This window comes from Pteronotus mesoamericanus, unplaced genomic scaffold (genome assembly GCF_021234165.1).
Source record: "Pteronotus mesoamericanus isolate MK-2021 breed Mesoamerican mustached bat unplaced genomic scaffold, CSHL_Meso_final scaffold_507, whole genome shotgun sequence".
Lineage (NCBI taxonomy): Eukaryota > Metazoa > Chordata > Mammalia > Chiroptera > Mormoopidae > Pteronotus > Pteronotus mesoamericanus.
This window is the reverse complement of record NW_026555319.1, coordinates 2,403,854-2,427,791: the sequence shown is the minus strand read 5'-3', so window position 1 is coordinate 2,427,791 and position 23,938 is coordinate 2,403,854. Positions and strand designations below refer to the sequence as shown.

General features: G+C 68.0%; 1 protein-coding gene across 1 annotated transcript in view; it reads right to left on the bottom strand.

Moving 5' to 3' along the window:
- NCOR2 (nuclear receptor corepressor 2) overlaps positions 1 to 23,938 on the bottom strand; it is a 159,203-nt gene that overhangs the window by 22,602 nt on the left and 112,663 nt on the right. Inside the window, exons 19-25 of the mRNA XM_054594180.1 lie at positions 20,152 to 20,294; positions 13,514 to 13,661; positions 10,805 to 10,855; positions 9,438 to 10,080; positions 4,894 to 5,014; positions 3,808 to 3,964; positions 776 to 937 (exon numbers count right to left, since the gene is read on the bottom strand). Coding sequence (XP_054450155.1) covers positions 776 to 937; positions 3,808 to 3,964; positions 4,894 to 5,014; positions 9,438 to 10,080; positions 10,805 to 10,855; positions 13,514 to 13,661; positions 20,152 to 20,294 — 1,425 coding nt within the window. The remainder of the gene's footprint in view (positions 1 to 775; positions 938 to 3,807; positions 3,965 to 4,893; positions 5,015 to 9,437; positions 10,081 to 10,804; positions 10,856 to 13,513; positions 13,662 to 20,151; positions 20,295 to 23,938) is intronic.

The following is a 23,938-nucleotide window of genomic DNA, read 5'->3' as shown; positions in this document are numbered from 1 at the left end:
CTCGGTTCAAGCGCCACCCCCACCCCAGAAGACCAGTCCACCAGGCGTGGCCCAGGCCCTGGCCCATGGCCCTCCGCCCTCAGCCTTTGCCCAGGCACCTGAACTGGTGTTCCCACTACCTCTTTCCCCTCCAATAGCCAAGTGCCCTTACAGGAACCAGAGGGGCCCTGGGCAAAGTCTAGGGGTTCACATCCTGCCCCTATTGCGAAGCCCTTCCATGGCCACTGGCACAGCTTTCGGGGCCGCTGGACCCGGAGCTGCCGGTCGCCCCCGGCTCCCGGGGCACCCGGCGTCCACCGTGGCGGCCGGATTCTGCCCCTCGAGCTGCCCTGCTCGTTCCCGCCTCTGGGCTGTGGCACACGCTGTCCCTCGGCCCGGCACGGCTTCCCTGTCCTCCGGTCTCGCCTGGCCCACCCCTCCTTCCGGGTGAGTTCTGCGCAGCACCGCCTGCCCCCAGCTGCTGGGGGCCCCGCAGGGCTGGAGAACCCCGGAAGGACCTCGCGCCCGGCCTGACTGCACCCGTAAACCAAAGCGGCCCCGCCCTCCGCGGGCCTCCTCTCCAGGGCCCACCCTCGGGCCCTGAGGCCCTGGTGGGCGACACAGCGGCCCTCCCCAGGCCGGCACCGCCTGTGGCTCCCAGTTACTCAACCCCAACCCGCAGCTTCCGCCAGTCGCAACAGACCCCGTCCTGTGCCTCCACGGCCAGACCGGCCCCACCACCCTCAGGCCCTCTGCGCAGACTGCGAGGCTGCGCTGGCCGCGGCGAGCTACTCACCAGGCGGGGCGTAGGAGAAGGCCGAGGGGTCCGGGGCGTGCGGGGAGGCCTTGATCACCTCACGAGGGGGCACGGGGAAGGGCAGGCCTGGCGTCCAGCACGGGGGCTCCGCGGGCAGCTTCTGGCCCTCGGCGGCAAAGGCCGGGAAGAACACGGGCTTCTCTGCGGGGGGGACGCGGCGGGTCAGCTGTGCTCCGCCCGCGCTCGGCAGCCCCAGAGCCGTGCCACCCCCATGCAGACATGGCCGCTGAGCCCACAGCTCGGCCCTGGGCAGGGCGGGGTCCAGGCCGCATGTAAAGGCAGGGCGTCTGTGAGGGAAGCACCCCCGTCTGTGGGCCGGGCACCACTCGAGCCCCGTGACAGCTCAGCTCCGGAGTGTGTCCCAGGAGTGGGATGAACCTGGGACCCCAGGCAGCTTCTGATTCTAGCGCTGGGAGCCACAGGCCCTGGACCGGCGGAAGGCCAGCAGGGGCCCAGGACACGCCTCCAGACCCGGGGCCCGCGCCCAGTCCTGCGGAGCTGAGGCTCTGTGACGCAGAAGGTCTGGCCCGCACAGCCTAAAATGTTTACTGACTGGCCCTTTCCAGAAAGAGCTCGCTGACCTCTACAAATACATGCTGAAGGTGGTCAGACAGCTGTGTGAGCGTGTGCAGGGGCGGCCGGGAGCCCAGGACGCCGCGCCCCGCCTGCCAGTCGCCGCGCTGCTGCACCAGCAAGAACTGTGCAAACGCCACCAGTCTGCATGGAGACGGAAGCCCTGTCACAGCTGGGGACTCATCTGAGGTCACTCGCTAATATTTGGTGAGGTCAGGGTTTGACCCGGTCACCTCCTGGCCACGCAGCGCTGAAAACCAGGGTGACCAGGGACGCTGTCCCAGGCCTCCATGGACCTTCTGGGCACTGACCCCCTCACCCTGGCAACGCGACGCCGGCGAGGAGTGGACCGTGATGGTTGCCGGGTTACAGGTGGGACTTTGAGGCTCAGAGAGGGGAAGGCGCCCAAGCAAAGGCCAGCGAGTGGCCGCGGAGGCTTTGCATCTCGGGGTCAGCTGCAGGCTGGGACCTTAGCCTTCACTCCATAGGAAAAGGGCAATGAGTGGCCCCAGGTCGGGGACACCGTGGAGACACGGCCAGAGGCCTGGGGGCGCAAGGGCTACCTTCACGGCGGCCTTTCTGCTGAAGCCTGTCCTAAGCTCTGAGCCTCCTGCTTGAGGACCATCCAGGGGAGATCGTGGCTGAGAAATGGGGTGGGGACACGGCGTGGGCACGTCAGGCCAGGGACAGAGGGCGGCGCTGCAGGCCATTCTCGCCTGGGAGAGACTGGGTGCCCCACAGCGCCCCGAGGACAGGGGTGCCCACAGGAGGGGCCTCAGCCGCGAGGCTCGGGGCTTCTCGCCCTCAGCCAGCCCCAAGGGGAGGCACCCCCCGCCAGGTGCCAGGACACCCCGCGACCTCCCTGGGCCTCGCTGGGCCTCCCTGTGTGCGCCTCCGTTGCCTTGTGCAGGTTGGGGGTGGGGGGGTCTGTGGGGCCGGAAGGGAGACCTGGGGCCAAGCCAGGCCAGGCAGGCGGCCAAGGGCCTGGAGAGACAACCTGTTCCTTCCAGCTGGGCCCAGGGGAGCTGAGGGACCGGCCTGGCTGAGCCGGTACACCCGGAGGCCTGGCGACCAGAGTTCACACAGGTGCCTAAGGGCGCCAAGTGCGACCCAGGCCTCGAGAGAGGGGCGCTCCAGGAGCCCGACGCCCGGCATGTCGTCCCTCTGGGCGGGGAGCTATCTCAGGACGCGGCACCGCCACCATGTAAATGGGCCGAAAGCCAGACTCGGACACCGCGGGCGGTGGCTCACATCCTCCCGGGACGTGCCCCGGGCCCCCAGGGGCAGCCCAGCCCAGCTCGGACCTGGCACCTGCAAAGCTGTTTGGGTCCTGACGTCGCTATGCAGCTATGACCCCGGGTGGGGGCCCCAAACCTGGAATGTCCTCTCAGAGCCAGACCCCGCGTCTCTCTCACACTGAGCTCCCGTCACGGGGCGGCCGGGGCCCTGCGCGGGTGGCAGGGCAAGGTCCCAAGAGAAGGCGCTTTGCCCTTGTCCCGTCGCCCGGCTCGCCCTCTGAGACGAGCCCTCGCTGCCCGCCCCCCACGCCCACGGCCCCTTGCCGGGCACCCGGGCTGCCGCCACCCCAGCCGGGACAGCCTTCTCCATCGGCCTCGACTCCTCGTCCCCCTTCTCCTCAGCAACGGCCGGACACAGACTTCGCGGGGGGTGGGCTGCGGTGCCTGCGCCGCGCCCACCGGGGGCCAGGCTGATCTGGGAAGCGTGCTTTGGGGGCGTGGGCTTGGGGTGTCTGGGGCCCAGTGCGCAGTGGGGCAGAGGCAGCAGACCCAGAAGAGGAACATGCCCCGCCCGCCTGCTGACTTAGCCTCAGGCGGTGACGGACAGCGTGCCCCAGCCAGCTGCTGGAACGCGGCGGCTCAGGGAATCACCCCGCCGCTCCCAGTGCACCCAGCGACCTCGGCCTGGAACAAGGTCACAAGGGGAACTGGACGGGGCAGGGCTTCCTGCCCGGGCCGCTGCCAGCTGGGCGCTGAGCCTCGCCTGTGGTTCTAGAAGCTCATGCGAGGCTGAATCGCACGCGAGGAATCAGCAAAGCCTAAGGCACAGGCCTGTTTGTGGGCACATATGAGGCTTTCAAATTTTGAAACGTGGCCAATGTTGAGACACTAGAAGATGTCACGTGGAAAGAGAGGGTTCTGGCCTCTGGAAGAAAAACCTCAGGCCCATGCTGCCACATGGCGGCTCCTGGCGGAGGCCATGATGTGCCCACTGCAGGACGAACAGGAGGTCGCTGCCGCCGCAAGCCCCACCACTCCCTACTGCCTCACTCCCACGGCTTCACTTGCTCACCCACGTGGCCTGCTCCACAACAACATGCAGCCTCGACGCCTGCAAAGCTGCTCCGGACCCACAGAGCCCCTTATCCCTGCCCATCGGCCGCCGGCTCCCTCAAGCTCCCTCAGCCACGGGGCACTCACCTTCCTTCTCGGCAGGGGGCACAGGGCTCCTGCTTTTGCCTCGAGGGCTGCCGCCGCACTGCTGGGAGGCGCTGCTCTCTGGCTGCAGGTGCTGCGTCGGCGCTGGGGCGGGGGGCGCTGTGTCCTCCCGGGGAGGCTCGTGGGCTTTGGTGACCTGCTGAAGGAAGCAGGGAGCAGTGTGCACCTTCGCAGGCTGACTCTGGGCCCCAGAGGTCAGGGGATATCTTCCAGGTCCCTGCACGTGGCCGGCCCGGAGCCAAGGCCAGAAGGAGGCAGCAGCAGCCCAGGGCACACAGCGCGAGGGCCAGGCCGGCAGGTCTCTGCATGGAGCCTGGGGAACGTGCCCTGGATCCCGGCTGCCTGGCGGTCGCGGCCTCCCCACCCGGGGCAATGCCACATCTCCCTGGGTCTCAAAAGAGCTGGGGGCTGACCAACGGGATGGCGCCCAGCCTCTGGGGGTGGGCAGCGCGGTCGGCACGCCCTGCGCCCTCACTGAAAAGCCCCGGTCAGCTCGGCGTCTCGGGCCCCAGGGCCCTGCTCCGTCTGGAAAGGCCAGGCCCTGGGGCAGGGGCCGCTGCTTGGCCTGGAGAACCTTCCAGAGCCGCTGGCTTTCCCCGAAGGACCTCATGTTTAGAACTGCAGGGGCCCCCACCCTTCTCTCCGAGGCTGTCACAGGCCGGGATTCGGGGGGGCGGGGGTGACTTCCTGTTTTCGCAAGGCCCCATTGCCTGGCGCTGGGAAAGCCTTAGCAGGTGAGGCAGGGACGGAGGCCCCTTAGGGAGAGTGGAGCGGGCTCCCGGGGCCTCTGAGGGGGCCGCCGGGGGACAGAAGAGAGGAGACCTGCAGGCCCCGTTCCCAGGCTCCCCAGGGCCCCGCCCTGCGCCGCTCCTGCCTCATCTCCATGGGGATTTCTCCAGGAAACGGGAGGCGGCTGGGAAGAGCAGCCTCAGCCGCCGCAGGTGCAGCCCCGCCCTCCCCAGCCGGCTGGCCCGCTGCGTCCCGAGGGAGCGAAGGTCAGCCGGGTCAGCTGGGTCAGCGGGGCGGGGGCTGCAGCTTCGCTGGCGGGAGGCGGGGCCTGGCACTCACGATGGGGGGGATGGCGGCCGCTCGCTGCTTCAGCTGCTTCAGGTCCAGCGGCTTCTGGGGCGAGGCGTTGGTCCTGGGGTCGCCGGTGGGGGTGAGGAGGCTGGGGCGCGGGGACAGCAGCCTGAGGGGAGACGAGCGTCAGGCCCAAGCCTGGCTCCGGGTCTAGGCCCAGGGGAGGGGCGGGCGACTTCCGGGGTCGCCAGACCGCCGGCCCCAGGGAACCAACCAGGTCTCGGGGGCGGGGAGCGGGGAGGGGCTCCTCCCTGCGTTCAGGGAGCCCCTCCACCCCCAGCCGGAGGCCCCAATGGGGACCTAGCACTCCCTAGGTCACCCCAAGGCGAGGAAGGGCCCAGAGAAGCCCCAGCTCAGGGCCCGCACCACGCACAGCTCTTCGGAAGCCGGCAAAGCCACAGATGCAACCAGATCAAGGCCCGATGGGCTCGGGAGACTCAGGCAGCTGGCTCACCCCCAAATACGAGGGGCTCCAGCGCCAGGGCAGGGCCTTGGGCATGCAGAGGACTTGGGGACCCCTCTGGCTTCACAAGAACGTTCCGCTGGCGGGAACCTCGCTCGCATACCATTTACCGAGAAGCTAAAGATGGCAGGGCTGCAGGGTTTTGCGGAGAAGCTGGTCAGTGTGTCCACTGTCCACCCCCAGCCCTGACTGTGGCCGAGTTGCTGAGCTGGACCCGTGGGCACCTTGTCCCCAAAGTGAGGCCGTGGACACGCAGGGCCGCCTGCGGCACCCGGCACCCGGCAGCGCCTGCCCTGGCTGGGGGCGGCTCCCGAGCTGCTCACAGCGTCGCCTCCTTCGGGGATTTCCCAGACGCCCACGCCCCGGGACCAGAGCCCTGCCACGGTCCCTGTGTGGCTCCTGCGCCTGCCCCCGGGGCTGGCGGATCCCCACCCAGTGGGACTCCTCCGGGTGACCTGCACACTCGCCGTGCTCACCACTGGCCCGGCCCTGCGCTTGGGGTGCACGGAGGAGACCCGGAATCTGGTGTCGGCCTGCAGGGCCCCGGAGGCAGCCGGAGGACCACACAGCACGGGAGGGCGTTGGCTGGGGGTCCTGTCGGCACAGCCCCAACGGGACGCTGTGACCGTACCGATGCCACGCACAGAATGCAGGCCACAGCCCCGACCTCGAGGTAAGACCAGGGACGACCAGGACACACTCACGCCACCCAGTGCCCCGCAGCCAGAGCCCGATGCCCGACAAAGAACAGATGGAAGGAGCAGGTACGTGACATTCAGCCCCAGTTCCCCCTCCCGTGGGGGGGGGGGGGCCACAGCCTGCAACCAGCCAGACCCGAGAGCACCGGCCTCCACCGCATCTGCCGCACGCTCGGCTGAGCGGACGGACGCGGCTGCCCGCGGCAGGCAGCGGGCGGGGCGCGGGGGAAGGTCATCCCGACTTTGCCGCGCTCGGCGGCCTCCGCAGTCCTCCCCACGGGCTCCCTGGCCCCGTCCTCTTCTCTCTCCGCCCCCAGGTGCTGCTCGCACCCCGAGGCCTCCCCTGCGGCCGCTGCCCTTCCTGGCCCCCCTGCCCCCCTCAGGCCGGCCCCCTGACCGAGTCCAAGCACAGACACTATCCCCTGCCCGGGCGACCCCCGGCTCCGCTGAAACTGCCCCCAAACCCAGCCACCCTGCCCCTCATGGGGACGTATCACCCTCCGCTCAGAACAACGCGCAGCTGTTAACCTTGGAGTTCACAACACACGCACTGCAGCTGCTCTGGAAACCAGTCGGACAGCGGCTTGGGGAGTGAGCTCCCGCGCTGCGGCCGGAGCCGGCGGTTCTGCTGCTCGGCGTGTGCCCGAGAGGAGGACCGAGCACTCGGGTCATGGACGCCGGGTCGCAAAGACCACAGCGGCAGCCAAGAGGAGCAGACGACCCACATGTCCGAAAACGGACGAGGGGGGAAACGGGACATGGTCCATCCGCACGGGGAATACGACTCAGCCATGAACAGGAACGAACTCTGACACCTGCTGCAACGTGGGCGAACCTCCAAAACACACCAGACACAAAGGCCACATACTGTGTGACGCCAAGTATGTAAAATGGCCAGAGCAGGCAAATCCAGAGAGACAGAAAGATGAGCTGTGGTTACCAGGGGCGGGGGTAAGGGCAGAAGAGTGACTTCTAATGGGTATGCGTTTCGGGGTGGGGGGCAGGGGTAATGAAAATGTTCTGGGATTAAATAGTGCTGGTGGTTTCACAACTGAACATGCTAAAGACCAGTGAACTGCACACTTCAATGGCTGAATTCCACATGCTGTGTAAACTATATCCCAATAAAGCTGTTACAAAACAAAAACAAAGACAACACTTAGTACACACTAGACAGAAATCAAGGAGTGATTTTAGCTGTAGTGTCTCTAAAAACAATAAAGTAACAATGTTACATCACTGTTTGCTTTATAAAATTTTAGTTAAAATGTAAACTCTGCTATCTGTAAGTGTAACTTTGTAGAGATAGGAGTGAGTTTTTACAATACACTTACAGCAAAGTGCCTGCGCCCACCGGCTCTCAGTGACCCGGGCCCTCTGCTCAGGCCTCGGACCTGCCCTGGCCTCCCCAGGGCTCCGCACCCCGGTGGCGGCAGACAGGAGGGGAGGGTGCACCGGCTGGGGAACGCCCCCCGGGGGCCAGACAGGAGCTCTGCACAGGCTGAAGTGTGGGCGCCACACTCCACGGGGGACAAGGGGCGCCGCGTGCCAGCCTGACCGCTCGCTGCAGAGGAGGCAGCAGGCGGCAGTGAGGGCTGTTCCGGTCCAAAGGAAGGCCGCACGTCCTTCAGTGCGCACCTCCCCCGGGCCTGGCCTCCCGCGGGCAGTTCGTGGCGCGCGCTCCGTAACTTCAGAGCCACCCCCAAGTGGGGACATCCACCCCCGCCTTCCAGAGGCGAAAGCCGAGCGCCGGGGCAGGGACCTTCTGATGGCCCGGCCCTCCCAGGAAGTGCCCGGGCACCTTCTCTGGGAAGTACGGGGAAGGGAGGGCGGCTCAGGGCCTGCCATCAAAGCCACTGTCTCTGGTTGGAGGCCAAGACAACTCCGCGGCGCAGCTGCCTGGCAGTGGCCGCGAGGGCAAGCAGGGTACGGCTTTCTCTCCCCAAGTCGCCCGGCTGGCCAGGACCGGCCGTGTCCCGCGCCTGCCCAGGGATGCCCCGTTCACTGCCTGGGGCTGCCAGGCAGGGAGGAGGGCGGCGGGCAGGTGGCCAGGGCCCAGGGCCACCCGGGGGGCCCACACTCCCCGTGGCCCTTCCGGGAGGACCAGGCCGCCAGGGCCCGCTCTAACGCACCTCTCAGCCGGGCGGGGTGGCGGGCTGCCAGCCAGGAAGAGGTCAGAGCAGGCTGGCCAGGGTCCAGCCTCGCCCCGAGGGCGGGGGACTGGCCTGGGTCACACAGGGCGTGACAAACCAGGTGTCCTGACTCCCCGCCCGGGACTCCTGCTCCCAGGGGATCGAATGCTGGACGTGCAGGCGGGAAGGCTGGAGGGCAGCCAGACCCAGCTGGGGAGGGGAAGCCACGTCCCCGCGCGCGGCTGTTGGAGGGGCGGGGAGAAGCCGGAAGGTGCCCGTGGGGCCGCAGGCCTGGCCTGAGAGGGCCCGGCCGCCCCCCCAGCTCTCTGGCCTGAGCCAGCGCGTGTACCCAAAACAGACTCCAGCGGGCCGCTTATCGGGGTGGCAGACCCAGGAGCTCAGCGCCAACCCCGCTGAGGACAGAAACGTGTTTCTGTGGCTGCGCCCAGGCCCGCGGGAGCGGGTGGGGGGGAGCTGCCCGCCCAGGCATGAAGGGCGGGGCCCGGCCGGACCCTGGCCACAGGCCTGCCCTGCACACCGAGCCACCGAGAGCGCTGTCTCCTGAGCTGCGCCTTTTGGGCAAGAAGCTTGGGAAACCTGCCCCGCGTGGGGACCTGCTGGCCAGGCCTTTGCTAATCGAAGGGCCGCTCACTAGGCCATCTGCGTCTCCTGCCAGCGGCGGTCCCCGAGAACTGCAAGACACGGGAGGCAGAGGCCACCGTGGCTCACCCACTTTTGTGGAACAAACAGAGACCCACAGAGCGCTGGCCGCATCCGATTTTCCTATGGAATGTTCTAGAGCTTGCCATTTTAACATGCCCCGAGGTGAATCACGGGGCAGAGGAAACGGCTCCGAGGGAACACGTCGGATTAGAAAGTCAGATTTTCCTCCCTCTCGCTCTGCCCAGAACTTTTCCGAAAGACATGAGGAGAGAAAGCAGCCCGCACTGTTTTTAGTCAAAATAAGAGAGACCTGCCTGCTGCGCGGGAAGGCGATTCCCCCAGCTGCCCGGGGCCTTGGGGTCCCCAGGAGCTGGGCAGAGGCAAGAAAGGGAGGAACGTGTCCCTAAGGCTCAGCTCAGCTGCCACCTCCTGGGGGAGCCCCCCACAGAGGACGCACTCCCTGAGGGTAGCCACAGAATCGCCCATGCTGCCCAGGTATACAGCTGGTGCTTAAGAAGTATTTGCAGAATGGAAAGGTCAGAGCCAGCCCCCGCCCCCCAGGGCCGGTCCGCTCACCTGTTCTTGTCACTGCCCTCTGGCTCGTCCACCTCGTCGGCACTGCAGGTGGCACTGGAGTCGCTGTCCTGGGGGGCGCCCGAGCCCTTGGCGGAGGGGGCTTTGCCTGCAGGGCCTCCTCCGGCCTCCTTCTTCTCCACCTTGAGCGCTGGCTCTGGCGCTGTGGGCTCGGCACCGGCCTCCACGGCCCCCTTGCCTTTGTCGGGACCGTCCTCCGCGGCCTCCTCCTTGCACTCCGTCTTGATGGGCTCGGCGGGCGGCACCTCGTCTGGCTCCTCCTTCTTGCCCACATCCACTGCCAGTTCTTGGGCCACAGCCGGCTTCTGCTCCTCCCCCTCCTCCACCGCCGGGGCCGCTGCGATGGCCTCCTCCTCCTTCTCCTCCTTGGGGACCACAGGAAGAGGCGCCGCCGAGGCAGGAGCAGCCAGCGGGGGTGTGGGCGAGCCGGTGGCTTCGGGGGCCGGGGCCGGGGCCGGCTCGGCGGGGGCCGGGGCGTCCTCCGGTGGTGGGGTGGGCGGCTCAGGGGGTGGTGCGTCGGCACCCGGGGCGGGTGGGGGCTTGGGCCCGTTCTGCCCGGTGTCCTTGGCCGCCTCCGTGCGGGGCGAGGGGATGCTCTCGGTGTCGGAGCTGTTGGTGACGGCAGCTGCCGGGGAGAGCGAAGAGCAGATGAGCGGGGGGTGGGGGGCTGGAGGGAGGAGGCCGACGCTGCTCCCCCTTCCCTGGCCGCCCGTCCGGACTCCGGGCAGGGGCTCAGGATGCAGCGGCCCTGTCCCCTGACACCGAACAGCCCAGAGGCTTCTGTTAACTACCCTGGCGGCTTATCAGCCGCTGTGGCATCGTCACCGGCACCCTAGCCCAACGGTGTAACTGGGAGCAGGGAGCTCAGGGGAACCTGGGGAGGCAGCGACGCCGGCTGCGCCCCTACCCGTCTCCCGTGGGGCCTGGTACATGGCAGGTGCACGCGTGTGCAGAGAGCAAGGGGGCCTGAGCTCCGGGCCGGGCTCCTGGGCCTTAGGAAAACCACTCCTGTCACTCCTTTGGGTTTCAATCCCTCCATGTTCTGTGCAGTGGGGACGTTTAAAACCCTACGCTGGGGGTTCCCAGCCCCCAGGAAACTGAACCAGGTGAGAGCCACGAACAAAGACACCAGTGAGCGTCCACAGGACGGCGGAGCCGGGCACTACGATCTGAAGGGAGGAGGCCGGGAGGGCCAGCGTGGGAACAGACCTGCCCTGGGGGGGGGTGCGGAGGCAGCGCCCCGGTGGGTCGCAGGCAGAGGCACACTCACGGGGGTGGGGCCCCTTGCAGAGGGCAGTGACATCGGATGCCCCCCGCCCCGCCCCCCGGCCAGACGGCCACATTCGTACCTGGGCCACTGCATTCCCCTCTGGGCACCTCGATCCCAGAGGCATGTAAGGCTGGAAGGAAGTGAGAGAAGGGTTAGGAGCCGGGTACCGTGAGCCGCGGGAGGGAGGGAGGGAGGAGGGGGCTGGCGTGGCCAGGGAGGCCGGGCAGGGGGCCCACGGGCAGCGCCAGGGACCTGCCGCACTGGGTCAGCCGCCTGGCCGCCCTGTCCCGAGAGCCCCCGTCCTTGGACCGATGCACCTTCTCCCTCCAGACCCCGGACACCAGCGGCCCCAGGGGACCTGCTGGAGCCCCGGGCCGATGACAGGGAACTGCAGGGTGAGGACCGAGTCCCGCCCAGCCCCGGGCAGCCCTGGCAGGCCACTGGCCGTCCCTGCTCCCCAGCCCCCAGACCGCCCCCTCAGATGTGGAGCCGGGCCAGCGGGGGCGACCCTTCTGGGAATAACCCAGTGACAGTAACACAGGTCTGCTCTGGGGGTGCCGAGCCCCGGACACACATGACCCCGTGGTCCCCCATCGTCTCTACCGTGGCGACACTCATCGCCCTGTTTGCAGGTGAGGAAACTGAGGCTCAGACACGTGAGGTCACTTGTCCAAGGCCATACTGCGTGGAGGCAGGAGCAGGTTGACCCCAGTAGCCTGTGTCCCTAACCACTGGGCTTCCTGCCCCTGCCCGCTGACCCCAAATGCCATCCCCTGCCGTTCATACGACCAGACCAAGGACGCAGGGGCCAGTGCCGAGGTCTGAGGACCAGTGTCTTCACCCCCAGGGTCTCAGCCCATTCATCTTGCCACGTCCGTTCCCGGGCGTGAGCCCAGAGGACTGTGGGTGCGGTGGCTGGGCCACCCCCACACTGGGCCCTGTTCGGTAGGTCCAGCGGAGGCCCGAGAATCAGCACTTGAACAGTTTGAACCCTGACCTGCAAACCGGCCAACAGTGTGGCCTTGGGTAGCCGCTGTGCCTCAGTTTCTCCATGTGCAAACGGAGCGATAACAGCACCGACTCCCTAGGGTTTGAAAGACTAACTCGAGGCTGACGCTCTTATTCCGACCATGGTCTCCACTGGGGACACTGGGGGGCCATGTGGGTCCCTCCTGCCCTGAGCAGCAAGGCCTTTGCCGCCCGCCCCCTGCAGGGCGTCTGTAGGGGCTGGCTGCAATTTCTGGAAGGTTCTACCGGGAGGACCTCAGGCCCTCACTCAGAACCTGCCTCACCTCCCCTATCCTGGTCTCGGGAGACAGGGATACCCAGCAAATGCTGGCTGCCTGGGGAACGCAAGTCTCCCGGTTACAGGACGCCCCGCTGGGCGATGCCCCAGTCCCTGGGCCTCACGTTCCCCATCCACGAGATGGGAAGGCCACTCTGTCTTTCCCTTTGTGCAAGGCCTTCTAAACTGCCACCCTCACTCCACTCAGGGCCCCCCGGCGGTCACAGAAGCCTCAGCTCCAGCCAGACAAGTCCTGCCGCCACGCCCCACGCCTGACGAGGTGGGCGACCCTGCGTGTGAGCCCACCGACACTCAGCTCTCTCCCTGGGCAGCTCCGTCTGGTTTCCCTTCGCCCCCACTGGGCCTGGCGGCCCGCCCCAGACCCTCGCCAGGCCTCGGGCCAGCTTGGGCAGGGAGGCCTCCTGAGGCCAGACTCAGGCGCCACACCTGTCCCCAGCCTGAGACAACAGCAGCCGGGGGTCTGATGCTCCACCGGAGCCTGAGTCTGGGAGGTAGGATTTGGGCCCGTGAACGCGCGGGGGCTGGCACAGCAGCAGGCACCGCAGGCCCGGCTCTCAGAGCTGGAACACACGCCTTCCTTCGCGACGTGGCAGCCTGGGCTTGGCAGCGCTCATACAGGGACAGGCCGGCGGGGGCAGGAGGAGAGAAGGTTCCGGTGACCAAGAACTGAAGGGCCCAGACAGGGCAGCTCTAGGCGGGGAGGTGGCGGAAGGAGAGGCAGGGACGTCGCGATAAGCCAGGGGCGGGGTCCCCAGAGGCCCGTGCCAGGGAGTGGGGGCAGGCCCGGGGGGAGGGGGGCCGCAGGCAGACTCATTAGGGGTCAGGAGCGGGGCAGCCTGGGGCAATTCCTGGATCTAAAGACACTGTCACACTGTTAAAAGGTGCAGCCAAAATCCTCCTTCTGAGGCCTGGGCGGGTCCCCCAGTGCACCCCCGAGGGTTCGTTTTTGCTCTCGAGCAGCCCCCACGGGGGGCGCGGGGAGGTGCAGCCACTCAGCTGCGGGGCCCCGGGGGGCTGCGCCAGGGCGTGTGACTGCCCGAGCCTCCGCTCCCCACAGATACAGGCACCGTGTGAGGCGCAGGCCACGCTGGCACACCTGGCAGGGCAACGGGGCACCATAATTACACAACCTTCAAAATATCCACCGGCCACTAGGTTGGTTCTACTTACACTGCTCAGCTGGTAAACAGTTCAGGTCAAAACCCGGGTCACAGAAATAATGCTTTCGCACAGTGTGACAGCAGGTGCCCCTAGAGCCGCCCGGGGCTGAACTCACGGGGGTCCGGCGGGCTGAACAGACAAGCGCCCCGCAGGCACAGAGCAGCCGGTGACCGCCCTTGTCCCCTGCACCACCACCACCCCCTTCGCCGCCATCCTCGCGACCCCAGTCACACCTGGCTCTCCGCTTCGCGGCAGCCGAGGCCCCTCCCGAAGGACCCAGGCGTGTCTGGGAACGGTCAGCTCCTGTCGGCCCAGCCTCACCTTCCGCCTCCTCCGCCATTTCCTCCTCGTTTCCGCTCGCTCCCGACGCCTCCATCTCCTCGTCCTCCACCGCAGGCGGGAAGGCAGCCTCCTCGCTGGCCGCGGCCGGGGCTTTCTTCTTCTTCCGGCGCGCGTTCCTCTCCTTCTCCTGGGCGCAGGGGAGCAGCAGGTTAGGGCTCAGGCCTGGGCTGTCAGCCTGGGGATTCCGTGCTGAGGCCTCGCCACAGCTGCGAGGGGACAGCGATCCCGGCCACAAGGCGGCGGGGGTGTCCCGCCCCCGTGCTCCCCACCGCCGCGGCCAGACAGGCCGGGGGTTATTGTTACCCAGGGCTCGCTTCTTCCATCGCGTCCCGGGAACACCCGGGGGGCAGCGAGCCCATCGGCAGCCCCGACCCCCCTCCAGAACAGGTGAGGAAGGGTGGCCTCCCCACCGAGACCCTCGCGGGGTGAACGCTCGCGCGAAGCTCCTCCCTGCCCATCCCGCCTGACCCCACTGAGCTCGGGGACAGGCCTGCCTGGGAAGCTCATCACTTCACTCCGCCGGTGTTTACAGGGCACCTAGGGTGTGCGGCCACCGCACCAGGGCTGGGGACACACACGAGTGGGGCAGACAAGCCCCAGGCCTCCAGGGTCTGCTGGTCCGGAAGGCCAGCAAACAACACCTCTGTTAAACAGACGACGCAGGGGTGTGGACACAGCTGCAGAGGTCAGAGGGGGCGGGGCCGGACAGGATGGATTGGGGGGGTGTTTCTCCCAGGAGGCGCCAAAAGGGAGCTGGTGGGCAAGGCTCTGGGTGCGAGCGGTCTGGGCGCAGGGGCCGCAAGCACGACGGCCGGAGGCGGGCACAGCCTGGGCGTGTCTGCGGGCAGCACGGAGACCCACCCTGCCGAGCCTTTCGCTTCCCTCGGCGCAGCGCCCTGGTCCCCAGAAACCCGGCTCCTCATGCCGGCGCCCAGAGCCCACCGCCCAGCCCAGGGCCCAGCGCCTGGGAGGCAGGAGCGACATCCTAGACGCCCACCCCCCGCCCGCCGCGGAGACAGGCAAAGGCTCAGAAGGCGTCTGCTGACTGGCCTGCTGGGTGGCTACAGAATGGCTATGTCTTGGGCTTGAACACCCTGTGCAGTGTTCGGGGAACTGTGGAGGCAGAGTGTGCGGGGGAGGGGGTCTCCCGGGGACCAGGAGCTCCCGGGGGGTGGACTGTACCCCGAAACAGCCGTGTGAGCACCTCTGCCTCCGGGGGAGGAGACGGGACCCAGAGCCTGTCCACCCAAACCTCCGAATGCGACCTTATTTGGAAATCAGCTCTTAGCAGATGCAATTAGTTAAACCCGATGAGGTCAGACCAGATTAGGGAGGGCCCTCCCCCCGACGACGACCGGTGTCCTTATACGAGGGGAGTCTGGACGCAGAGGCACAGGGAGGGACCCGTCTGTAAGCCAGGGACCCTCGCGGGAGCCGCCGCCACCAGAAGCAGGAGGGGCAAGGCAGGGCCCTGCCGACACCTGCGTTTTGGACCCCTGGCCCCAGAGCCGCAAGAGAACGAGTTTCTGCTGTTTTACACCCCCAGCTGGTGGCACTTTGCTGCAGGAAACAAGAAACTAATGCACCTCCCTGCCCTCCGCCCCCTGCAGGGCCCCAGGGGAACGCCAGCCCAAGTCACCACACAGCACAGCCCGCTCTCGGGGCCAAGGCCAGGGGTGCTGCCCACCCCGCCCCGCCCCACGGCCTGGCCTGGCGGGGAACAGGCTTTGCGTCCCCGGGGCCCAGCCCCAGGGAAGAATCACTTCCTGTCCTGCCTCCTCCCCGAGCAAACAGGGGTCCTCAGGGCGCAGCCGCTGGGAACGCCAGGAGGAAAAGGGAAACGTCGCGCGCCCGTTAGTCACGGCTTCCGTCACCAGTGCTGGGCCACTGGGCCAGAGGGCCAGAGCCCCGCCCTGGCCAACGCGCGGGAGCAGGACCGCCCAGCCCGCCACCGCCCACTCCCAGGGCAGCCCTAGCCCTGCCCCAAACCCCAAGCTTCCCCTGCGGGCCCCCCACCGGAGCCCATGGAGGTGCGAGAAAACTGTGTGGCCGTGGCTTCTGTGGGCGCGGCTGAGGGTTCCCCCTTCTTCCCCAATTTGTTTTTGGGAGGCGGCAACTCACTCCGGCGCCCGGGACTGGGTAAGGCAGCGACCGGCTGCCCGCGCGGCGAAAGCCTCGGGAGCTCGGGGCCACGCAGGGGGTGGGGCCGCCGTGGGCCAGGCAGGAGGCACGGCCTCCAGGGGAGAAGGTCTCTCGGGGAGGCCCCCCGAGTCAGGCGGGCCAAACCGGGCGAGCGCGGCAACAGCCGAACAGCCACACCGCTGGCTGGGCCCGAGGGGCTGGGACACGCTGGGTGGCCCGGGAGTCCCAGCAGACCCTCCCACACGGCCCTGCACCCCGGAACCTGGAGGTGCGCACGGAACAGGGGCTGCATGGGCCTGCTACTAGTTACAGGTGATGTTTATTAAGCAGCTACTATGTGCCACGCGGTTCCCAGATATTAACTCCTCACTGGGTCTGCACAGCCGCTGAGCAAACCTGAGCACGCTGTTTCCTGCTTTAAACCCTGCAGGGGATCCCCAAGTCCCCCGAAATAAAACCCCAGGTCCTACCTGTTCACACAGCCCTGCCTGACTTAGAGCCGCCCCAGTCACGCCGCCCTGCCTGTGCAGACCTGCACGCGGTGTCCCGGCCACGGGCCGCTGCCTGGCCCGCCTCCTCCCAGGCACCTGCTGACTCACTTTCTCACCTCTTCCAAGAGGCCTTCCGACACAGCCTGTCAAAATCGGCTGCTCCTGGCCACCTGTCTGTCCGGCTCTATGACAGCCCTGCTCTCACCACCTTCAGACCACAACGCGAAACGGTCTGTGTGTTCACCTGTTGCCCAGACCAGCGCCAGCTCCTCCAGGCCTGTGCTCTGCGCCCCCCCGGCCCCTCGGCGGCCCTGTGACTGCTGCTTTAAGTGAATGACCCTGAGCGACCACCACGGTGTCTCAGAGAGGCTGAAGACAGTCCCAAGACCACGCGGCTCAGGAGTCCAGCGGCCGAGATTTGAAAGCAGGCCAGGTTCAAGCACTTCCCTGCCTGGGTCACCTCTCTCCCTCTCTTCCCCGCTCCCCCCTCCTTTCCTCTCTCTCTCTCAACAGGCCTATTTGGCCTCAGATGGAAGAGACAACAGAGGAAAACAAGGCAAGGCCGGGCCAGGGCCCAGACAAACAGAGACGGAGAAACACGGAAGTTGAGCCTCAGGGCCCGGACTCACAGATGGGAGAGAAGGGTAACCTTCGGCCAGAAGGAGGGGGAGGGGAAGCCTGGAGAAGACACTGTTGCCAAATGTTACATAACTCTGGACAGCACGGCCCGCCCGATCCTGCTTCCTGCTGACGTCGCCGCGGCCGTACTCGGCCAGGCCTGCTGCAAGGCGCAAGGGGACGCACGCTGACCCTCTGCTTCCCCCACTCCTTCCTGCCTGGCTGAGGGTGACACGTCTTCCTGTGCTCCAGACGGGGCCTGGCCAGCAGCCAGAGGTGGCTGCCACGCATCAGGATCCACGAGGACCGGTCTTCCTCCTGGGGACTGCAGGGTGGGGGGAGGGGCAGGAGGCAGAGGTCGACGAGTTCAGCAGTCTCTCTCGCGTCCCCTGTGTGCACTCCAGCCCCGGGGAACGCGCCCCCGTTTCAGGGTGGCTGCAGCCCCGATGAGCGGCCCCGCCTCCGCCTGATGCCCCAGGGCCGGTCCCCAGGTCTGCTGGCTGGGCTTCTCCGCAGCCCTCAGGGGAAGTCTGCCCTTCGGGGTCAGCCGCGCGAGAGCCAGCCCCTCGCTCCAAACCGCCCTTTGTTGTCCGTGAGGCATCAGCGAGGCTCGGCTGCCTGTCAGCCTCAGACCGCAGTGGGCGGCCCCCACCTTGGGTCCCTGCTCGCCCCGCAGGAGCGTGAGTGGAGGCGGCCTCTGGGCTGGGGTACGCCACGCTGGACTCTGGGTGCTCTCCTGTCCACGCCTGCTCCTCGGCGGCCAGGGCTGCTGCCCCCGCCGGCACTCAGAGGGCGGCCTTCCATGGCAGCCTCGGCTGCATCTCGCTCGGCCTCGGCGGGGCGGCCCCTCGGCTCACCGCCCTTCAAGGGTGCCCACTGTCCAGGAAACAATCACCCACCCGGAAACCCCGCCCCCAGGCGGGCCCTCGGGCACCTGCCGCCGCATGCACAACGCACGAGGAGGGGAACGTTCCACAGGCTCTGAGTGCTGGCCCAGGCCCGGGCATCACCTTTAACCCAGGAACCGTCCGTTCCTCACCGCAGCCGTCGCGAGAGTCCCAGGGGCCCTGTTTCACGGAGGACGTCGGGCACAGAGCCTGGGGCCAGGTGCCCACAGGCACCGTCACGGGGGCCGGCCCCCCCTGCCCCCGGCTCTGCGCTGGGCTGCCTGTCGGAGCAAGCAGCCACACTGGTCCATCAGCCAACTGACTCGCCACTCAGCCCAGGAGCAGGCGGCCATCGAGGGAGCTGGGACGGCCGCCACCAGGCACTTGGAGCCAGACGCACGCCACCACCTCCACCAACACCGCTGGGGCCCTCGCTCGCGCGGCGTTTCACGCTCAAGCCACCCCCACCACGGCCCTTTGAGGGGGCCCTCTTATTATCCCCCTTTCAGGTGGGGAGACTACGGCCTGAAGATCAAGCCGCTGGCCTGTGGCTGCGGAGCTCGTACGTGGCAGAGCGTGGGTTTAAACGCGGTCTCTTGGGCCCAGAGTCCCTGCTCTGGCTATGCTGCACCGGGGCTCTGGAACGAGGTGATGGCGAAGACGCTGCCCCGACAGCACCCCCTGCCCCGGTTCGCAGCTGCACGTGGGCGGGGTTCGCCCTCAGTTCTCGGGGCAAGGAAGGGCCTTATGCCCCCATTTCACAGAGGAGGAAACTGGGGCTCAGCAGAGCCAAGCTGCTGCCCAAGGTCACACAGGCGCCCAGCCACCGAGCCAGGACTTGTCCCCACGTTCCCCTCCCTGAGCTCCAATGGCGCTCTCCACCTTGCTGGGGTCTCTGGTTCTCCGACCCCTGCTCTCAAGTTCAGGGGCCCCCGAGGAAACCTGGAAAGTGAGGCCTGAGGCCAGCAGGCTGCGGGGAGGGGGGGGGTGTGCAGCGATGCCCGTAACCCGATAGCCCAGCCTGCAGGCGGCAGACACCCTGCGGCCACTGGTGGACACCAGCTCAAAGGAGCACTGAATGGGGGAGGGGGGAGGGACAGGAAGGCATCATTTTGTGCCTGGGTGATGCTCACAGCCACCCTCCCGCCCCCCACCAAAGTTCTGAGTTGGCGTCCACACAGGCTGATCGACGCGCCCGCCCCTCCCCTGGCCCCCGGCTGCTTCGGCTCAGCACCCTCTGCGAGCTGGGGATTTCAGCAGGTGTCAGGGACAGGTGCTCGGCGCCCTCGCCCTCCGGGCCTTCCTCCTTCCCCGTGGAAACCAGAGTCCTGGAAACCCTGGGAAAAAGCAGAACCCTGGCGCGCACAAGGGTGCTGCCTGAGGCTCGAGGAGGACGGGGACCCATCCTGGGGCCCCCCTGGAGTAGCACGTGGGCAGAGAAGGCATGACCTCACCGAGCGTGACGGGGGACGGGCCGCAGGCGGGCACCGGCCTCAGCCCTGGCCACAGCGGTGTGCCCAGCGCCCCTCTCGAGCGCTCAGGGGGCCAAGCCGGGCGCCCCGAAGTCTGCGCGGCGCTCCAGGAGGGTCCAGACAGGGGCAGCCAGGCCCTGCCCGCCACTGCCGTGCCCTCAGCTCTGGGCCTCGGCGGGCTACGTGGGGGGCAACGCGGCGCTGCCTCCCGGGGGGCCGCACAAACTCTAAACCCTGCAGCAGGCAGCCCGCGGTGGTGGCGGGCGGTGGGGGGGGGGCAGGGCTGTGCGTTCCCCTCTGTGCAGCCCTGCCGGCCAAGGGCATGGGTCCTTGGGTTCGAACCCAGGCAGCCGTGTAGGAGCCTGGCTGGGCCTCGGTTTCCCCCATCCGAAATGACAACAATGCCTGGCACGTCCCAGGTGTGACCAAATTGAGGGGAGAAGAGACGGCGGTGGGGGGAGAGAAAGCAGGGGCCCTCCCTTCCAGGAACAGCTGCGGAGGAAGCAGCCTCTCCAAGGACACCATTTACTCGCTGAGAGGGGATCGCCCTCCCCGGGGGCTTCTGAGGGAGGGAAAGGCCGCAGCCTCCCCTGGAGCCCAGAGGCCAGGGCTGGGCAGGCTGCCCCCTGGGCCTGCCCCCCCGCCCCTGCCTTCGGGCAGCCCCGAAACCGTGAAGTCTAACAGGGTGGGGGAGACGCTCGCGGGGAGTGCGTCTGTCGCTGGGTCGACATTCCGATGAGCTGACAGCCACAGACCCCGGGTGAGTCAGCCGGCCTAAGCCCCCAGGAGTCCCAGAGGGGTGCTGGGGGCGGGCGGGGGTGGCAGCCTCTGGTGGGCACGCCTGCCCATCGGTCCGCACACCCAGGAGGGAGGCTCACAGCCCGGATTGGCCCTGCAGCGCCACCCGAGCAGCGTCCCACGGAGCTGCTGGGCGCGAACCGGGAGGGGCCGCCGGGCGCAGCCCCCAGGTCTGGCTGGGAGCCCGGGGGCGGGCAGTGGGCGCTCACCATCTTCAGCTTGTGCTGCTGCAGGATCTCATCCAGGTTCTGCCTCTTCTTGTAGTTGAAGTAGAAGTTCTTACACTGGGACACCGTCTTGGAGCCCACCATCCGGGCGATGGCCGACCAGTTCCGGCCGTGTTCCAGGAGACCTGAGGGTGGAGGGCGGCAGGTGAGGGGCCGCGCCCACAGCTGGGGGGCGGGGGGCGGCGCACGGAGCCCTGGGCAGGGAGCAGCCAGACGCCGGGCCGGAGGCTCCCTGCTCGGGTCTGAGACCTGGGGGGAGCAGTGGGGACACAGGGAGAGGGGCAGGGGCCCGGCCCCACAGGCTGCAGTGGGGGGCCTGGGCTCCAGGAACCAGGAGGATGGGGGCGCCTGCCCGAATGCGCCCCAGCCGAGGTGGCCGCCATGGGCTCTCGGGGCCGAGTGCCAGGCAGGCCCAGGACGCAGACCCCGCCGGGCCTTCTCCCCTCCTGCCTCCCTGCCGTCCTGGCCCGGCGCTGACTCGCACTCGCAGCTGCACACAAGGCCTCGGGGGGCCGCGCTGTTTTCCGGCTGCACCGGCAGGGAAAGGAAGGAGCGTGGGGCGGGGGGGCGAGCAGGGAAGTCCAGGTGGGGGTGAGCTGGGGCTCGGAGCCGCGGCACCCAGGTTAATGGGCCCCCAGGGCTCACAGCTCCCCGCGGACACCCTAAAGGTCCACCCTGGACTCAGACCACACTGTGCTAATCCAGGGGCTGGAAGTGGGCTTGCCCCCAAATCAAAGCCCCCCATCTCTGTGAGCCTCCCGACGGGGGGAGGAGCCCCCAGGAATGGGCCGACCCCACCCCACAGCCACCGCGGTCAAAGCAAGTTTCCTCCCTCCCCACAGTCTCAGGCCGGAGGAGTGCCGCCCCCTCCCCCGTTCTATCTTCAATGCCTTTAAACGCCAGGCTCAGCAAAAAGACAGCACCCCCCCGCATCCCCACTCCCCACCCCTGATCTTGAGGCAGCGCCCCGGGAAGCCTGGCCCCCAGGCTCTCGGCCCATCTGCCCACAGAGCTCCGGCACCCGCGGGCCGGTGTCTGAACGTTCATGCGCGTCTCCCAGCGGCGGCAGGCTCCCCGCGGAGGCCGGGCTGCCTGCACGGAGCAGGTAGGCCCAGCCCACTTCCCCACGGGCTGTGTGTGCGCGCGCGCCCGCTGTGGGAAGCAGGCTCTGGCCCCCAGGGGCTTTGGGGCAGGACCAGGCCCCCTGAGGGTGGCAGGCATGGAGCCTGAGTCATGTTGCTGGGAATGAACTTGGTGGCCTCTGAGCCCGGGGCTAAGCTTGCAACAACTGACGGAAGAGTTCCCATAGCGAAGTTTGAGGCCATTTTCCTTGAATCAAAGCGAGCTGCCAGCAGGGACCGCTACGACGGAAATTCTGCAGGGCCGCCAGGGCCCCGCGTGGGCTCTCTGCGTGCTGGCGTTCCTCCGGCGCGCCGTCCCTCCGTCCCTCCGTCCCAACATGCGCTGGTGGCTTGCTACGTGCTCGGCTCTAACGCAAATGAAAGAGCAGCAGCAGAAACGGCACCAGCCAACCAGCACGGCCAAGTGACCGGGAGTTTGCAAAGCCCTTCAAAGACTTGATTTCGTCTCATCTTTGTGGCGAGGCCACGACCAGCTCCCCTTCCCTGGGATGGAGGAGTCCGAGGCGGGGGAGGGGGGGCGGGGGGCACAGCGACTCCCAGGTGCGTGGGACAGGCCCAGGGACCCAGGGCTCCTGCGTGCCCACTTCCAGACCCAGTGGTGGGGGTGGTGCTGGACGGACGGGCCACCTGCTCCCCTGCGGAGGCCACAGGGCCACGTGGCCCCGCGGTTCCTCAGGGTTCCTCAAGGACAGGAGGAGGGGGAGGGCGGGCGTGGGATCAAGTGCAGCCCGGCCCCCTGACCTTTCCCTCCACCCGGGCCAGCAGCAGCTGCCACTTCCACAGAACCTGGCCGAGGACAACGGGGACGCGCGTTTATTTATATTTCCCCAGCCGGGGCCAAGAGAGCCCAGGCAAACACGTCGGGCCGGAACCCTGGGCGGGAGGGGGTGGGTCTCCCATCTGGGCCTCCTGGGGGTGGGCGGGGTGGGGGCAGCAAGCACCCAGAGGGGGTGGCCCGACCCTGGGGAGGCTGACGCCTCTGAACAGGCAAATAAATCAGGAACCTGGCTAGGGGCTGGGGAGGGGGTTCCCCCCAAGCCTTTCCAGAAACAGAGATGCCCCGTGTGAGCCCCGCACAGCGCTGCCCAGATGCTCGCCCAGACATCCTGTGTGGTCTCAGCCACCCCTCAGCTCTCGGGCCTCAGTTTCCTTAACTGCGGCAGGAAGGGCTGGGTTGTGGGCAGACAGCACAGGCTTCCTGCTGGTTCCTGTTCTTCGAACCCAGACCCAGGATGCCGGGCGCAGGGAGACGCACATCAGACCCCGCCGCATGGGGAGACCCCGAGACGAGACCCAGCGGCAGTGCCGCCGCAGCCGTCCACCTGGAGAAAACGCCTCTGGCACATGCCCACCAAGAGCCCCCAGGGCTCCCCCCGACCCGGGTCCTGCGCCCTTTCCCCGAGGAGCCAGCCTGACAGCCACAGAGGCGGGGGCGGGGGGGGGCTCTGAGGGAAAGGGTGGAGGTGGGACCCCACGGGCACGGAACTCCTGAGTCCCCAACCCTGGGCTGCCACAGCCGGTCCCTGTCACCACGGCCCAAAGCCCCCCGCCCCCCGCCCCCCACGCCACTCACTCACATCCTCTCATCTGTGTCTCCCCCTCGGCCAAGTTTTCCGGAAACATACGGCTTGGAGGGCGCTCCGGGGAGAGGAGCTGGGAGCAGCGGGCCGGGAGGCGGGAGGCTGGGCGGCCGCGGAGCCGGCTCTGGCGTCTGCTGGCGGCTCAGCTCAGCCTCACATCCTTCTCCTCCAACAGCGCCAGCGAGGAGGGAGGGGGAGGAGGGGGGAGGAGGGAGGGAGGAGGAGGGAGGGGAGGGGAGGAGGGAGGGAGGAGGAGGGAGGGGGAGGGGAAAGGGATGGGGAGGGGAGGGAGGGAGGAGGGACTGGGGGTGGGCGTTGAAGGGTGGGGAAGCAGGTCCTTGCTGCCTGTCTGGCCCAGGGCGCCAGCGCTGCTGCCCCTGATGGGGTCCCCCCACAGCTGCGGGCGAGTGAGGTGCCCTTTGCCGACGGGGGCAACCAGCCAGCGGGAAGCGGTCAGTGGTGTGCGCGGTGGCCCGTGCCAGGCGTCACCAGGGCTCAACGTCCGTGGCTTCTCTGGGCACCCAGGCGGGTGCTCCGCAAAGGGCACTGGCCTGGAGCCCCCGGACCCCCGATGCTTCTGCCGCTCAAAGTCCCAAGACCCGACCCGGATGGGGCCGCAGTGCCCGGCAGCCTGGAGGGGCACCTGGGCTCCGCCAATCTTCCTGCTGCCTGACCCAGCGAGACGCCTCGGGGCTGAATGTGACCTCCAGACAGAGGCTCGCAGGAGTGGCGGGCGGGCGGCGGGCGGGGGAGCATGGCAGGAGCCCAGGTTCAGAGGGGGCGGGCCAACTTGGCACTGGCTTCCCCCTCCCTCTCTTCCCATCCGCGGCGGCGCGTCAGCAGCGGTAAGAACAGATGAGGGCTCAGAAAAACAGCTTCTCCACCCGCAGGCAGACGGGAGCAAACAGCTCCTTCCGCTGCTGCTGTCAGGCCCGCGTCAGACCCACCTGCGGTCTGCCCCCCGCAGCCAGGCCCCCCCGCCGCGGGGCCTCTGGGGGTCGGGCAGGCGGAAGGGGGCTGGGCTGGCTCCGTGGCTGCGGGAGAGGT